Source organism: Falco rusticolus, chromosome 6 (genome assembly GCF_015220075.1).
Source record: "Falco rusticolus isolate bFalRus1 chromosome 6, bFalRus1.pri, whole genome shotgun sequence".
Classification (NCBI taxonomy): domain Eukaryota; kingdom Metazoa; phylum Chordata; class Aves; order Falconiformes; family Falconidae; genus Falco; species Falco rusticolus.
Window position 1 is genome coordinate 32,784,345 of NC_051192.1, and position 18,168 is coordinate 32,802,512.

Genomic DNA, 18,168 nt, shown 5'->3' on the forward strand with positions numbered 1-18,168 from the left:
TTCTCACAGATGACCACTTATTGCAGTGACTGTGAACTCACCTTTGGCATGCAAAGTCACTAGGAGCTATGCTTTGAGGTAAATCAGGATGACGTTAGGAAAAAGACATTCTTATTTGCAAGATGTTCATATGTTGTAATGAGAAATTAATAACTTTCTTTAGAGGTTTGGTGTGCAGAGGTGGTTGAGGATGCATATTAAAGAATACTTTTATGATCTCTATTTATTTTATTATTCTTCCTGCGTAGTGAAGGACTTGCTAACCTATTCTTTCTTACTGATTACGATTTTGCAAATGTGAGTCAAATGGAACTGTAGTTTGCCCTTAGTTTTAATCATAGCCATTTGTACTTTGGAGAGTTAGTGCACAAAATGTGCATAGTGTATGGTAATTATCAATGGTGCGGGGTTTCTCACTTTTCCCCTAAATTTAATAAATGTTTGCTGTTTTCCTGATGTATATAATTTTGTCAGACTTCTTCACATGTGATAATTTGTTCATTGTGCAATTGTTTTGCATGTGAAAGAATGAGATGTAAGTGATCATTTGGAGGAATCAATGATCGGTTGGAAGACTCAAGTACTTTTTTATTCCATGCAAACTATATACAACTCTTTGTTTCAGTCTTCTGTAATTCTTAGCATACTTAGGTTAAAATATTTGTACTAAATATACATTTCAGTAGAGGTTGAAAGTAGACTCCGGAGACCTCATTATTAAAAATTTGGCTTTATAATTAGAATACCCTATGCACCAGAATACAACAAAGGATTAATTTTGCCTTTAATAAGAGATGTTTTATTAAATCTAAACGACTTCATAAAATGTTCTTTAACTTTCCCTTGATACTGCCTTGTCACTGCTTGACAGCAAGTGGCTTGTAGATTTAAGTGTAAGCATCCTTTGGCTTTTTCAGATTTATCAGTTTTACCTGAATGACCCAGGTTTAAAGGATTGTATTTCACCAGATTTGTTTAGGGTTTTTTCCTTGCTGTTTGGGTAAATTACCCTGTTCCCAAATGAAGTTTGACAAAGAAGTTAGTCATTCATACAGTCGTTCAGCTGTTTCAGCTATGTCACCTTCAATTTATGTAGGGAATGCATAGGGTATGGGAAGGAGGGAAGTCAAAGAGTGGCTTTCATTCAGTTAACCACTGAATTTCAGAGGTACCATCTTAATGTTAGTATCATTAGTTACAGGCTTACTAAAATTTTAGTACCAAGTGTGTTGTAGGGAATGATGGAGTTGCATAGACATGTGGTGGGACATCAGCTGATTGTATTGGGCAGGGAGGAGAGCCAGGGACAGCTCTGGAGAGATGCCGCTGTCATCCTTCCTTATCAAGTTGGGATTAAGGGGGTGGGAATGTCACTGAGCCTGATCTTTTGCCACTAGGGAAGGTGCTGAGACATGTTTTAACAAGTACTCAAAGTCTTAACTATCAGAAAAAGTCCTTTCTTGGGCACTGTCAAGCTGTTTTTCTGTCCCTCTAGTGCTGCCAGAAAATCTCGGCTTTGATGATGGTTCAGAAACCTATACCGTATTGGGGGAGTGGGGGCAACAAAAGTAGGCGCATGTGGACAGAAATTCCCAAGGTTCTGAATTTACTGGGAAATTAACACAGCTATGTTTTGTTCTCATGAAGCCACGTTTTGGTTCTTTTAGGGAAATGTCAGTACAGTTCAGAATTTAGTTCTACAGAAGGATGCTTTGAGTTTCCGTTGCTGCAGGCAGCGTTTTGTTGAAAAGTGCGTAACAAGCGCCTCGCTTATGTTGGTGTTTGGGTGAGCTCCCAAAACCACAGAAGTCACAAATACAAATATTACTTTCTTTTGCACAGAGAATCAGTGTGGTTTGGGGCAGCAGTTTCCTGGGCAGCAGCAGCAACAGCAGTTCTTGGTGGTGGCTCCCACTGTTTGGAACAGGTGCAGGTTAAAAGGAGACTTTACAAGTGTAGAGCCTTCCCTGGATGAAGGTACAGGGCAGCAGGAGCAGTTCAGAGGGTAGCTAGCCTCTGTATGTGTGTTATTAAAGTGAGAGAAATTAGATGGATTTAGAAAATTTTGAAGAGTAGATTTTATTTTTTTTTTTCCCCTTGCATTCAGTAAGAGGATGTTCTGTTCCAGGGAAAAACTGCAGAATAGGAAAGATGTGACTTGTGGAAAAGGCAGGGACTTCCTAGGAAAGGTTGAAGTGGGTGTCTCTTCTTTCTTTTTCCTGAATTTTCCTTTCTTCTCTTACTCCTCTCCTCAAACAAGCTCGAGCAGCCATGACTGCTTTCCCCTTTCCAAGTTAAATGACTGCAGCTAGCCAGGCCTCTACAGAAGCTTGTGTTGGTGGCAAATGGTTGTCAGGGATTGCTTAACCATAGAGGGCAATTGCAGTTTGCAACTACTAGTAAAAGTATTTGCTCTGGAAGGACTGGTGGGGTATTTTTCTAAAATACAAAGTAGTCCTTATCCCATTGAAAATCTGAAACATAACTAGTGTTGTGAGAGCTCGTGTTTGGATAGAAAGGTCAGTGGTGTTTAATATATAATGTGCTGTGTTTCCATTTCAATGAAAATACCAATGAAATGCTAAGTCGGATACTTTCGAAAAGTTTTGTCTCCTTGTTAACAAGCATTCTCTTTATTTTCTTGTCTGTCATGAAAGCTGTCAATCCTTTCTTTTTGGTCTTGCAGAATCTGGAGTTGGGGAGATGTGTGTCCTTGTGTACAAGCCCTCTTGCTCTTGCGTTCTCTATTACTGTGCTTTGTAATGATTCCTTTATCCTCCTGTGCTGCTTCAGTTCCTACCTGTTAACCTGTCTGCCACTAAGCACTATATATATTCTTTGGAAACACTTAATGAAACCAGAATTTCCTCAATTAATATTGAATTCAATTACTACTGGAGTCTGTGGTTTCAGAAGTGGAGATGGATAGAGTTGACTTGGTACCTCCTTCACCTCACTTCACCTGCCCACCTCCTGGTCCCCAAGCTGCAGTCCTTAGTGGCTCTTATACCTACTGGTAGGAATGAAGCTGCATCTTTTAAATAGTCAGTGTGGCAACCCAGTTTCTGGAACCCTGGAAAAGTTTAATGCTGGCAGAGGTGGTGTTTCGATGCATCTTAACAACCTGTTCATCCCTTTACAAACCCTCATAGTCAATCCTTGGTATTTATTTTTGGAGGGAGATGGGGAGGGGGTGGGGAGTGTTAGACAAGTTTGAAATAGGCAGTATCTACAGAAATGATAAATAGTGGTTTTTCTCCAATTGTAAGCAATTTTTTCCTACCATAACCATTCTTAAGTTGGAGCCTCTGCTGGCTTTACTCATGGCACAGAACAGTGAACTTTATTTAGTAAAAATTCTTCCCAGTGTATGGAAAGTTAATGAGGTGTGTCCTTTCATAGTGTATCTTCTACAATCATTGGTTTGTTCTTACAGTCAACTGCTTCACAGTGTTTTGTAGCATGTGTGACAGTTGTTGGTAGAGTTCCTCCCTGCTTCTTGCTCTGAAGCTAACTTAGTGGTTTCGTTACAAGTAAATGCATTTCTTCATCTTAAAAAGCTTGCTTCGTAACTATTCCCGTTGCTTTAGCTTCACAGATAAGACTCTTGTATCCTTCAGGGAGACAGCTGAGAGAACAGAAATAGTGCCAACAGGGAAGTGGGAAGTGTGAAGACCACATGAAGGACTGTGGGGCAGGTGTCAGGGCAGATGCTGGGTCCAGACCTGAAGCTTGGTGAAGGATTTCCATGCCTGCCATTGAGCGTTTTAAGTACTTGTACAGAATGGGAAAATACACATTAGTACCCACAAACCTAATAATCACATGGCTATGCCAAAATATGGACCACTTTCTGAAGAACAGTAATTTTTAGGACGTGTGTGGAAGATGCTGGTGCTTAGACTCAGATGGAGGAGGGATTGGATGCAGTCCTCTGGCCCTGGTGCTGTAGTTGCCAGTAACTGTTTTTACTGAGGGGAGCTGCTGAGCATATTTCAGGCTTGTAGCTTTCTAAAGGTAAACAGAGTTAACATGAGACATACCTGGTACGTGATCTGAAGGTGTAGATTGACATGACAGGTAAGATGACTGGTGGCCAGCTACCTCTGCAAGTCTCTTTCCTTGGCTGTGTGTTTCCCACTTTTCTCTTGGGTAGCGAACTAGCGATCATATGTCGCAGGGAGAATTAATTCAGCTGCCTGATCAATTGGAAAACTAATTAAAACCACTCCGGTTGACTATATTAGCTAGCTGAATCTTCTCCCCTTGCAGCCTCGCAATTGCTTTCTAAAGCAGAGAGGAAGAAGAGAAAGCTGTATTGACTTCTTCCGTAATTTTTTAGCCACTAGGCAGGGTGCAGTCTGAGATAATGGCAGTCTTGGCTGACTGTGACCTGATGGAATGGTTGAAGGGGTCTGAGACCTGGTGAGGGATACCTGGCCCGGTGGATATGTGACAGGTCTGGCTGGACCTGCTCCCCAAACATCTCGGGCCCACATAGGTATTTGGTCACATAACTGGAAATCTTGGGCTAAACTCCCAGTGATACAGGGTAAGCCTTCCTCAGCATCCAGAAACAGGAGGCTGTGTGGGTAGAAGTAGCCCCTGATAAAGAGACTGTAGAACCAGTAGAAACTGGCCTTTCTATTTGAGGCCAGTCTCTCTAACCAGCCAGAAGGGGTGGTTGCTGAGAACTGAATTCAGGGATTACAAGGTACTTCAACTTCTGTCTTCATATTCACACACTGGTTGGGACTGTTACACTCAAAGGAGCAAAAGTAGATAAAAACATGATGAGGAAGGGAAACCTTATTTCACCTTGTGGTTTTTCTTCTACATGCAAGTAGTTACACAGTCTTATCTGATCGTAACAGTATTTTTGCAAGAGTCAGTTCTCTTCCTTGCTATTAACTCTGAAATTTTAGACAGGAGTCTAACCTGGGGCATTTTGACTTTCTCTACCTCTGTTCTTCACTCGTGCCTCACAGAAAAAGTAGGCTCTTGGAGCATGGTACATGCTCCCAGGTTTGTCAAATCCTTATCAACATTTTGAACTGGTAAAGGGTTTGTAGGGTTTGTAGTAAAGGGTCATGTTATATTTTCTTTTAAAACATAGATTTATATATATAAACAGCAGATGAATAAGTCATGGGTTTTTTTTTTTGGTTTGGGTTTTTTTAAGATAATTTAGAACAAATGGGAAGTCATAATTTCTTCTCTTGTGGCAAAACTGATGTGAAAATGAATGTTCTAACAGCCCAGTCAGCTGATAGAACTGCCTTTAGGAATTTAAATGAGCTTGCTTCATGTTTTCTTTGCTTTATGAAAAAGTGGTAAGTGGAATATATTGTTCTGAGCACAGTTATGGTTTGTTTTTCCTGGTGTACAACATCTACCTTGTCTGCTTCCCCCATTGTTTTGCTGTTTCTAATGGTTTTGTGATGCTGTAAAGATTCTAGCTGCTTGTGACAAGCAAGGTCTGAAGCAATCAATACACAAACACGCTCCATGAATCAAGGTGAAAGCTGGCTTCCAGCTTCAGTTAGGACCCAATTCTGGCAGACTGTCAGGGAAACTGACCTGACACAGTAACAATCTCCAGATTACAGCCAGAGTTTGATCAGCAGAACTAACTCTGCTAGTTTGGCTGTTAAATACACGCTGTGTACAAGTCACTATGTGCTAGATGAGTGCAGCTCTCTACTGGATTAGATCAGTTGTGGGGCAGAATTGTTCTTTCAACTTTCATAAGGGGATTTTTCATCCATGCTATAGTTTTCTGCTGAGGTATCTAAAGTAACAGTTTTAACTGTTTGATGTGTGATTTGCTTCTAATCGCGGCAAGACTTTTGCTTTGCTTTCACTTCTCCAAGTATGGGTCAGAACCACTGCATAAGCTTTTGGCTCAGCTCCCTGGAGAAGATTGTGCTGTTTGCACTTCTTGATCTTGTACGTTTGCTCCCTGTTGTGGCTGTATCTGTAATTGCATTAAATGTGCATTAAAATATGGTTTAAACCATGGTGGATTATGAGGAATAACTTCATGTGAAAGACATGTGAAATTGGAGACTTGGCATAGTGTCTGGTCTTTGTCCAAATGATGGTATGTGGGGAGAAACATTGTCCCTTAACCTTTCCCAGGAAGTATTTATCCCTGAAAATAAGTCAGCATGCACACTTGCCCTCTTGTTGCTTAAGCTATGTAAAAATTATGAGTTTGCTTCACTTTACGGTAGCTTTGACAGCGTAACTTTTTACCAAAACCAGCTTTGTTTATTGTACATAGGTACTGGTAGGATGAAGTAGGTCTCTTTTCAGGAAGGCAGAGCAAAATAACTAGTCGTAATTAAAATCTTAGCTATTTTGTAACAACTTGATTGCATAAGAAGATTTTGGCTACCTTCTTTGTAAGGGAGGCCAAGTGATGGTATTTTAACAACATACATTTCACCTTGAATCTTAGAAATAAGATATATTACTATAATTCCTGTCAGTTAAAAAGGACTTTTCAGGCTTTCTTCTGCTTTTGTGTGTGCCTATGCAACTCTGCTGTTTCTATATTAAATTTATTAAGTAAAGAGGGCACAATTTGGTTTCGTGTCTGATAATCAAGAATGAAACATGGATGATTAATACGTGCACAGGAAAACTCACCTACAACCTCAGACCTAGCAAAGACATGGAAACTAAATAGTTGTAGGTAGCTTGCTTAAGGAAGCAGGGTGTTTTAGGAATGGCTGTAAAATGCCTGTCCTTTTTTCTACAGGCCAGGGAATGCAGGTGATCAGGGTGGTCAAGAGAACAGTTGAAAGTTTTATATTAAAAGTTCTTGCTGTTTTTGAGTCATCACCCACATTCACAGCAACTCTCTGTTAGGCTTTGTAGCCATCTTCTGGGATGGAATATGAGACAAGTAGGAATGTACTTCTACCCCCTTCCCTTGGTGGAGAGCTTTTTCTTTGTTTTATGCTAAACACCAGGTTTCAGTTGGAAATTAAGCACCATGAAATATGTCTGTGGGTACAACAGCAGTGGTTGCTGTTATGTTTTACTGGTGAAACCAAAGGTTTGCTAAACTGTTGCTGATGATGCCAGCTGGGCTTATCTGTGTTAAGAGGCTCAGTAGTACATTAGAGACTTGGATGTCCTTGTCTGTGGCAGGGGGATTGGAACTGAATGATCTTTAATGTCCCTTCCACCCCAAACTTTCCATGATTCTGTGAATGCAAGATTGCTGAATAGGTTGTGCAGACATACGGTAGTTCGGGCCCTGTTTTACTTGAAAAGGGAATGCTGTTTGGCAAATGTGAACTCAGGAGCCTTTTCCAGCTTTTGTGTCTGGTTGGGACCCTGCCTACTAAGTAGAATAATGAGCTAACTGATCTCTTCTTTTTCAGCATAAATAGTTGTATGATAAATTGTCGCTGTTGTTGATGGGTTTTGCTTGGCTCCACCTGAAGATTGAAGCCATGTATTTTCACTCTTCTGTATCAGTTCATGGGTGCTAACTTCATGTCCGTCTTTAAGAAAATCATGGGAAAGGATGTAGTTGTGATACTAATCATTGTTAATAGTTAACAGTATTATTCCGTTGGAATTTATCTCAATCTGGGTTAATCCAGTCTGAACCCAGTGAAGGTCAGAGTTTGTCTGTTGAGGACTTTATGTTGTAAGTGAGGCAAGAAAATGGCAGTGTACCTTTTTAAGCATTGCTCCTGTAAGAGAGCAGCACATGCATAAAAATTATCTGCTCAAGTAATGGAGCACACTTTGGTTTAATCGTCTTAATTAGAAAGGGGGAATAGGATTTGGGGTGTGTTGGTGGTTTTTTTTCTTTCTAATTTATTGTTTTCTGAGGTAAGTATTTCAATGAATTAAACACTTGTGCCATGACTTTCCTGCTTTTGGGAGGTCAGGCATGCTGAAAGCAAGGGATGCTGCCCTTGGCAAGGGGGAAGGCTCTAGTGCCAAGGTTGGTGGCTGCATTGTGCCTGTGTGTCATCCCGTTCAACCTGTTAACTCCTTGCCTTCCCAGGGTGCTGGCCTGGGCTGTGGCAGTTTGTGCCTGACCAGAGCACTCACATGTGCAGGTCAGAGCAGGGTTAGGCTTGGCTGGTAACAAATTCAAACAGAGACGACAATTTCTACGATTCTTATGCTGGCTGTAGGAGAACAGGCTGTTTTGCTCTGAATTTAAGGTTGTCAATTAAAAAGAGTGAGCTGATAGATATTTTTTTTTATCTTATTTTACAGGAATCGGCTGTTGGAGTTGGCTTGTTTTGGTTCTGTGTTATTTGGCTGTGATGTTTTTATTCCAATGCTGGAAGCCCAACAAACCATTACCTTCTGAAGGTCTTGTTTCTTTGCTACTTGTATTTCCTAATGGAAGAGCTCCTGCGAGCAGGGCTCACTCCTGAGACGGTCAGGTTATTAGAGCATATCATGGTATGCGGATGGTTTCCTGGCCCTTGCTTCCTTTCTGTAATCCCTTCCCATTCCTGCTGGTTTTTAATGTGGTTCTTTTGGTCCCACTCCTAGGCAGGAGCAACTGCCCCTTTTCCACCCCAAAAAGGGCAGGTATCCAGCTCAGTCTGCTCTCCTCAAAGTTCTTTCATGGACACCTTTGGGTCTTCTAGTAAAAGTGAACGTGTCTTCTAAGGAATAGAAAAATTAGCATACCTGTAGTTAGCTAGCATTGGTAATATGCATACCTGGACAAAATAAGAAAGCTCTTGTGCATTTCCTTGTTCCTTTTAATGAATGCTGAGATTCCTGTGGGTTTGGGTCAGATTCCTCCAAGGTTTGCAGTTTCTTCCATGCTTCCTCCCAGGTTACCTTCCTCTGCTGAGATTTCCCCCTGCCTCTGCCCCCACACATGCCTCGGGAGGAGAGATGAAAGATTGCTTTATCTTGCACGCTGAGGGCTCCAAGAGATTGTGAAAGCTTTCTGCCAGCTGATCTCTCTGGTGTGCCTCTTTTTCAGAGAGTGTCCTAGATCAGTGGGCAGCTGTCTGGGTGTACCAGCCCCGGTTTTGTCTTGCCATGGAACTAACCGTTGCCTCTGCTGTGGATTGCAGCTCAGCATGGATGACAAAGAAAGAGAATAGAAAGCCTGTAACCTCTGCCCATGCTAATGACATGCGCTAGGTTTAATGGGTAGTAGCAGACAGAGGCATGATTTAGTGCAGTGTAGTTTTTCTAAACACATTACTGAGGTAAGATAGTTTCCTTTTTTAATTTACTTGGTGCGAGAGAAAGTAGCAGGAGATGAAAGCGTGGAGGGGGAGCTCATGCAGACTGATAATTACTTGCTTATATCTTGTGAAGGAGGATTTCAGTATTAATTTTTCTACAAGTAATTTTCTGTAAATCCTATCCCTATGTGAATAGGACAAATTGATCTTGAATGTTCCTGTTGATATCAAATCTGTGTGAGCAGGTAGAACCTGGTCCTGTGGAAGGAAGGGAAAAGGAGTAGAGCTTCATACCAGCATGTCATCAAATGAGAAAGCAAATAAAGAGGCCTTTAAGAAAAAGGTTTTGGCTGACTTTAGGTGTATTCTGAAGAATATCTTGCTAGTTTATCCTCTCTCCACCTCTCTCTTGTCCTACATGTGAATGTGGAGGGAAAAAAGAGTTTGAATAGGAAACAGACACTGTGGTTTGGGGTTTTGCTCCAGGCTGCAGAGGCCAGTTTTGCCAGTTAAGGTTTTGGTTTGTTTCTGGGGGCTAAAGCTGCTCTGGTTGCCACCCACGCGGGTGGTGCCAGCTGTGGCCCTCACTGGTGTGTGCCTGCACCATCTTGCAGCACCCCTGGGGATGTGGGTTTGGGTAAGTGTGCTCCTGAAAGCTGAGACTGTGAAAACTAGATGAGCTTTGAGAATTTAAATTGATGCCACATTTAAATATGTGTTGTAAAGCATTCAGAAGACATGCTTTTGGAGCAGAAAGGTCAAACCTTTGATGTACAGGTGCTGGTTGGACTGCAGTTATGTATCCTGTGATTCCCTCCCAGCTTCTTGCCTTTGAGTGCCTTCCTCCTGAAGGATGAGATACTGGTATCTTCTTCAAAGGCCCTAAAACTTTGCTTTATGTCTCTTTTCTTTTTTCTTTTTTTAATGTCGACAATGTGACAGTTAATGCAAATTTTGGTAAGTGTGACTAGAAGAGGTGGCGCCTCTTCATGCCTGCAACGTTTGGGCCCAAGTGACTTTCTCTTTCTGAATGTCACATGGGGCAGGACCTACCACATCATTCATAGCTTCATCCAGATGTGTGGTACTAAAGTAAAAGGAGTACAGAGACCGTGTCCTCACAGAACATGTGAAGGAGGGCATCCTGATGGACCCTTTCAGGGTTGGTCCACATGAGCATGTGACACAATAGAAATCTGATAGTTTATTTTAATCCAACTCTCTGGTTGTACTTTTAATAATAGAGCCATTTTAAATACAACTTAAAATGGACATCTGTCACAAATATGTATAGAAATTCTTTGGATTTTTTGTCTTTGAGTACCTGTCAGACATTGGTGCTGGGAGAAGTGAGGTTTCTTAGCCTACTTGTAGTCCCTGAGGTTGGGAAAAGTGAGGGTTTCATATTTTTTTTTTTCCTCCTAGACAATTTAAAGGTACGATTGACATTTGCCACCTTCTTTGAATCATCTCAATTACCTTCTTCATTCTCCACTGACTATGAAGAAAGGCTGGTCATTCTAGTTGTTTTGGTGATTGCTTGGATATTTCCTGGTATAGCAGAAAATATGAATTAAAACTAAAAAATATAACAATAATTAATTCAGTGCCAGTGTGCAGAAGGTCCTCGCCACTTTGAACTCTTTCTGGATCTTTTTGTGGTCAGCAGTATACGTGCTTCTGAGGCTAGTGAGGTTACAGGTGGTGGTTGACAGAGGAGATGGTGGGGTGACAATGAGAGAGGGATTCAGAAAGTAATCTAAGTCCGCTATATCAAGAAGTGAATGAAAGGGGGAATAAAAGTGGAACATACCCTGTGGAGTATGGTTTGTGAAGTAATGAATGACAGGCAAGAACTTGTGTGTAGATGTCCAGTGGAGGAAGTGGCACAGAAGAAACCCAGTCTCTTTTCCTATTTCGTGGTGATACAACTTAAGTAAGCCCCTATGCTAATTACTGTTAGTTCTAGCGTTCTTTGTTGCTTCTCTTGAAGCACTGAGGATTTGTACCATCTGACAGTAAGGAGGGAGAACAGATGGACTGAAAAAGAGAATCTGTTTCATAGGAGGTTTGGGGGCTGGTTTTTTTGGTGGGGTGTTTTTTTTTTTGGGGGGGGTGGTGGTGGTGGTGTTTTTGTTTTGTGTTTTTTGTTTTTTTTATTAAAGAGGAGTTTGATGGAGAATGCCAGGATATCACTGGCACAAATCAGAGGCAGGGAATCCAGACTGCTAAGTTAGAGCTCAAACCACAGAAACGTTCATAAAACCCAACCTTAAGGGCAGGTGCAAAATGCTTAGTAAAAGTTTGCAGTATCTTAGGTTTGCACTTGAGCCATGTCTATTTGGATTTCATTTGGTTAGCACCTACCTCTGTGGAGTCCTGAACCACGGTGAGCCTTTCAAGTATTTTCCATGATTAATTTTTTTAAAGAAAAATTCAAAATTACACTTTCTGCTTCCCAAACAAGACAAGTAATTCTTCACTGAATTGCAACTTACCAGCAAAAATGAAAGAGCAATGTTTCCAGTGAAGTAGAAAGCAATGGGTTTTTACTTATAAATAAAGGGAACTTTAATCCATTTGTTTCTTCCCCTGTAGAACATGAAGGTCCAGTGGACCCAGCTGTCCCCTCAATTGCATCTGTACATTTCCAAAAATTTTTTAATGCATAACATCCTTGGTAGTTTAGAGAGGAGAATTTAGTGCACTGGTAAAATTAAATTTCTCTGCAGAGCTGCAGATTAGACATGGCACTGTTAGCTTTCAGCATTAGTAGGTGAGAAGTAAGAACAGTGTACTGGTTTGTTTAGCGTGTGGATCTCTGAACAAAAAGTGAAGTTTCAGTTGGAAAATGCTCATTTGTATGTGTCTATTTTTAAAGTAGAATGGCCCCTTCTGTAAGAAATATAAGCGTAATGCAGCTGCCCAAGTACAGCCTGCACAGGTTATGTGATATCCAGCTTGGGCCAAGCTAAATGACAGGTATAAATCAGTGCTTCTGTGGGGTAGTTTGAACTTCGTTTACTGTGTAGCTAACAAAGATTTCCTTTAAAAGAAAGCCCAGGGGTTGGAAGTAATTTTCTGACTTAAAAGTACCACGCCATCTGCTTCTGTTTTCTGTTGCTAGTATCCTTGCATTTTGGGGGAAGCAAGTGGACTAATGTGGGTCTGGTTCGGCTGTCCTCCACATATACCCACCACCACAGGCTCTACCACCCCAGAAAATCTTTTCAAATAAGATGTCAAGAAGTGGAGGGGTGGAGGGAGAGGTTAGGTGTTGCTCTTCTAATAGTTTAAATGTTACCGTTTTGTAGGATGAAAGTCACAAGAGCCTGTTTTCTCCTCATGAGTTGTAAGCAGAGGTAGCCCCTCCTGAGATGCTATACAGAAGTGAAGCACAGCTGGGCATGAGAGCTGGATGCTGCCTGACATTTAATACTATACTGTAGCTCAGCTGCTTTTAGACATACCTGAGTCGTTCTTCATGCTGTGAAAATACACCATGCTGTTGTGCATACTGGGAGCTCTGAAGTTCTTAATACACAGTGGTATTTTAAAATTCAAAGACTTCTTAAAATTCAGGGGTTTGACGACATGATAAGCTGATATTGAAGGATTAGGCTCTTCAAAGAAGAAAAAACAAGGAAAAGAATAAAACTTGTTATTTTCGCCGATGTTATAAGAGATTTTTTTCTTTCCCATTCTGTAGCACCTCCTGGGTCCGCAGCAGCAGGTAGCCTAGCAGCCTACCTCTAAAGCTGTACTTAGATCAATTGCTGATGCTAGTGCACAAACAAAGATAGGCTGTTTTGGTACGACAAGGCTCCATTGAAGTTACGCTAATAAGCAAGGCAGCTCTGTTCACTTCAGTCCCATTCAAAACACAGGAAAAGGATCAATCTTTGCCAAACTTGAAAGGCTGAATATTACAGAGGATAAAAATGATTTACTTCAGGTGGGTGTAAAACATATTTTCAAATTAAACACTGAAACCACACTTGATGTTTACCACATATTTTAATCATAGTCTGTGTGGCATGATATACAGCAAGTGTACAGCTTTGTATTCCTTATATTTTATAAATGCAGGTTTATTCTAACTAGCATTTAATATAAGCGCTTCTTAAGTACCAGCTTAGATGCTAGATACAATGTGCCTTGTGACTGTGAAGTGTTACTCTGTTGTAGTTTAGTTTACTCTTAGCAAAAGGTCTTGCTTTAGTATTTCCCTAATGCTTGAACAAAAAAACCTGAAACCCTGAAGTAGTTGTAGATGGGATTAATTTGACGATTTGGTTTTAAATTGTTGTACCTGTACTTCTTTAAAGAGAAGCTTGTACTAATCTTTGCAGTAGTGCAATAGCTTTTTTATATTTCTGTAGCAATTTGGTTTGCTATTTTAGTGTGTTCGAGTGCTCTAGTGCTAGATTTATTATCTTCTGCCTTCTAAGCACAGCTCCATGATGTACTGGGTGATTCTTCTGAGAAGAGTCACTCTAGTGGTGTCATATGCTTGAGTTCTGTTTTGCATGCTGCTATAGGTGAATTGGTGTCCTACAGGTATAAAATGGTGGATGTACCCTGGCATGTAGCTTGTGGAGGTTTGGTTTTTTTGGTGGGTTTTGGTTTTGGTTGTTCTATTTTGGTGGGGTTTCTTTTTAATACCTTTGAGTCCATACCCCTCCTGTACTTACTGGGTCGTGAAAAAGCTAAACTGTTTGAGCCTAGCCTTGTTTGCAGGTGGTAGAGCTCTGCTCACCTTTTAGAGCTACAAAATTAAATTCAAGGAAGTTCCCTCCTAAGAATGAGTGTGTTGCTGGGGGAGCTGCCTCTCCTCTGCCTCTCTCCTGACCTGCCTGCACCCTGAGCTGAGGCTGCTCAGGGCACCATGGCAGCAATTGCTTGCCGAGGCGTTCTCTGCCATGCTGTAGTCTGGGACAGGCTGCCACCGTACTCACCCTGCTTTTCTCTCCCTAACATACATCTGACTTCTTTGCTCTGCTTAGGTTTAGCTACATTGCTGAAAGAACAAAAAGAAAAAAGAAAAGAAAAAAAGGGATTTTTTTTTGAAGTCAGTATGAACCTTGGGTTTTATACCACTTTGTTATGACTCCTGATCCTCTGGCTGCTGACTAAATTATCATTCAGGTAGAGCCCATACGGCTCCATGCTGAAGCAGCAATGACAGGGTTGTGTTGTGTTGGTTTCTGGGGGTTTTTCCTCCTTTCGTAGCTTAAATATTGCATTAGTGAAGTCTCTGAGGTCTCCTGGTACCACTATGCAGCAGCAATATCTGCATCCAAATCTGAGGTGTTCCTATCATATTTAGTATATATTGTTTGACAGATTCCCATCATCGAGCATGTTAAAGAATAAGCAGACTAGGGAAATCAAATTTGCCAACCTTGAAACAGTAATTCCTAGAAAGAGATGCTGGGTGCACTATTAAACCTCTTTCTCTGCATGCAGATAGTAAAGAGGGAATTAGGCTGGTGGTCAGCTCCACTTGTGCAGTCAACTTTCATTCATTCAAGATTACTGGAGGCAGACACAGACATGCTCAAGCTGCGTCCTTGCAGATTCTCAAGATCCAGCAGGGTTTATTAACTCAGGCTTAGTGCCAAGCAAATGCAACTCTGCTGCTCCCAGACCAAGTAGGATCTGCTATTTTGGCATGGAGTCTGAGCTGTTAAAGCCTGACAAGTGTGAAGGTGCAGAGCTGGGTCCAGTGATCTTCTCAGATCCGGGATCTCTGGAAATACATTGTGGATATATGACCATATGGATCAGCTTGGGACCATCAGGACTTACTAGCTCAACAACAGTTTCAGCCCTGTTAACCTTGAGCTTGCTTCTGTGCCTGTTTTTATTTTGGTCATCTTTTTAGTTTTTATAGTTATTTTTAAGGTGGTGGGAGGGGGCATTGTTTTTAAACTCCAACTTTGAGTTGTGGGAAAACTTATGACCTTGGTCACCCCCAGGCTCAGCTAACACTTACTGTGCATGCAGCGTGGCATGTAAGGAGCTTCTTGGACGCCGTCTGCAGAGGCACAGAGCTTGCTGAGCAGGAACCAGCTCAGGGCTAGCACTGAGTCAGAGCTGTTAGACTCTGATGATCCTAAATTGACTTGAATTTCTCTGTGCTGCGATTCCCAGCACTTTTTGCAGTGAAATAGTATATGAATGTTTCCATTGCCTGCTTTCTCGGCCTGTATGAGCTGTGATAGTGGAGTGGTGAGCGTTACACCCAAAGCAGGGAGTGCTGTATGGGTGCTCCTAGTTAGGACTTGTGTTTTGGTTTCGTGGAGTACATTGTCATGGTACGTACACTGAGACTATATGTTTATAACTGCAGTTGTCTTACAGGTAATTAGCTTTTCTGTTTGGATTTCAAAATACTCTCTGGAAGAACTGCAGTGTGTTTGGACTAAGTCAAAATAATTTTAAGACTATGATTGATAGTCTGTGGATTGTTACAGTACTTGAAATTGAATTTCCTCACAAAATTCACAAATGCTTGCTTAATTTTTCCAAGCAAAAGGTCATACAGCTCTTCTGGTTTTTTCATACACAGGTGCAGCTGGGACAAGCGGATATAAAATGCCCGATCACAGAGTGCAGTGAACACCTGGATGAAACAACTATCCTCTATAACCTGCCCCATGACGACATCATCAAGTATAAATATTTCCTGGAACTCAGCCGCATTGACTCCAGCACCAAGCCATGCCCTCAGTGCAAGCACTTTACAACCTTCCGGAGGAGAGGCCACATTCCTACCCCTGCCAAATTGGAGAACAAATACAAAGTGAGCATGCTTGCCAGGGCCGTGGGTTAGATGACACTACAAAAGTAGGACAGCGTTTGGTGGGCATTAAATGAGCTTTCTTGCATCGCTGGTGCTATGTGCAAGTTGTAATTAGGAATATGAATCTGTAGTACGTAATTGATTAACTACTTAATTAGTTTCTAACAGTTCAAGCAGTTGAACTGCAACCCCTTTTTCTTTGGCAGGTGGCATAATTTTGTCCTGAGACACATTTTAATTTAAAGAATGTATTCTCTCTGGCATTCAAACAGTATGGTCACAATCAGAAGAGACTAGGGAAGGGGAGTTATCATTGTAACTGATAATTTTAGGTACACGACTAGCAGAGATGATTTCTTCCTGAAACTCTGGGCAAATGAATTCTGGGCGTTTGTGGTGTTAGGCTGTTGGCTTGCTCCTTAGAAATAGAGCTGTTGTCTGTCCTGCTTCTTGGCTTTGTTTTCTTCAGTCCCTTACCAGAGGTTGTACATTCCTGTAGTCTCATCACTCATAATACGAGAAACTTGAGAAACTGGAAAAAAACACTTTCATAGAATTTCTTTCAGTAGAAGATTTGCTTATGCTGTAACTTCAATCAAAGATAAAAAGCAAGAGCTTACAATTAGAAGCTTTGAGCTGCTGAAGGTCCATCTCAGTTCCAGAAGATGAGGGTTCTGTCTGCAGCATCATGCTCTGTATTAGTTTTCCATCCAATTACTAGATTTCTTGTGGTTAACTTCATGATTGAGCTGGCCTTTTCTGGACAAACCAGTTCCTGTTAGTAGGAGTTTAGATGACTGTTTAGATAGCCCTAATTACACAGCATAAGATTCAGCCCAGCATGGAGATTAAAAGGTAGAAGGTTGTGCATTCAGTGGAGTTGAAACCTTGGTAAAGCGATCTTTGAGTTATGAGCTACTTATGTATACCTGTGCAGTGCATGAACATGCCACACAGCCTGTGGGACTCAACAATTCCAGATTTTTTGGCATCTTACATGCAGGTGGAGAAATTCGAAACTGCAAGTGAAATTCCTTCTGCCCACAGCCATTCTTTCACCCATCCGCTTAGCATTCCCTCAGATGCAGACAGGATGTAGAGTCCAAGGTAGATGAGAGGTTGTAATGCTTCTCCAGCAGCCTCTCAAGATGTCAGAAGCTGTTACTGTTCCACAGATGTGGGTCAGAGGTGGTGCAGCTGTTGTCATGGGCATGTTGTCTCTGAGACTGTTCCTCAAGGTGCAAAATTGGTTGTTCTGTCCACCAGTGCTTTTTTTATGCTATAGTTAAAACCTTCCCACTGCTTCCCTACAAATCATAATTGGAAGGAATGGAAGACTGTGTGATGCATGAAGTAATGCTAGCCAGAAGCAGGTCCCTGGTCCCTGGTAACGCATTGTGTGTAGCTCTGATCTGCAGGGGTCAAGGCTCCTGGGAGCAGGCACTGGCAAAATGTGCCCTTTGAGCTGTGCCCAGGTGTTGCCTGGAAGAATGTCTAGTTGATGCTGGGCAGAAATATAATTAGGAAAATACAAGCAACCTATGGACAATCATAGTTCAGGGCTTCAGCCTACTCTCTGAACCTGTGGCGTTTTCTGGCATAGGTACAATCCTAGTGACTGACTTTAAGCTTAGCACAAGGAAATGTTTTGCTGCAGGGCTAAGGTTTAAAAAGAAAACTGTATATGAGATTCTGCATATGTGAGTGATTACATACACATGTAGCTGTGAACCATTGTTATCTTAGTGTTCTTAGATTCTCGTGTGATTGCTTGCATCTTGTCTGTGCCTTGAATTACAGGCTCTTCAGAGGTAAAGACTCATTTTCTTCTGCATATAGCGTAGGAGACATCTGACTGGAGACTGGAAGGCTCACGTATTCACATGCAAGCAATAATAACAGCACTTGCACCAGATGAATTCTGTGCCAGCACTGGAAGTGCTGCCTTCAGAAGAACTGAGTCATGTGTGGGGAAAGTCTATGTGTAAGCCTACTAGATCATTGCGCACGGGGCCTCAGAGCCAGTGCTCTTGCTGTCCTATACACTGCAACAGGAAAACACTGTAAAACCCTTTTGAACAGATACTTTAAAAATGTTATTGATGGCATTCCTAAAATTTGATACGCTGCTTAAAATTATAAATAATACCTAATTTTAAAGAAGTA

General features: G+C 41.5%; 1 protein-coding gene across 1 annotated transcript in view; it reads left to right on the forward strand.

Annotated features, from left to right (window-relative positions):
* RNF217 (ring finger protein 217) overlaps positions 1–18,168 on the forward strand; it is a 63,506-nt gene that overhangs the window by 16,611 nt on the left and 28,727 nt on the right. Inside the window, exon 2 of the mRNA XM_037391776.1 lies at positions 15,769–16,002. Coding sequence (XP_037247673.1) covers positions 15,769–16,002 — 234 coding nt within the window. The remainder of the gene's footprint in view (positions 1–15,768; positions 16,003–18,168) is intronic.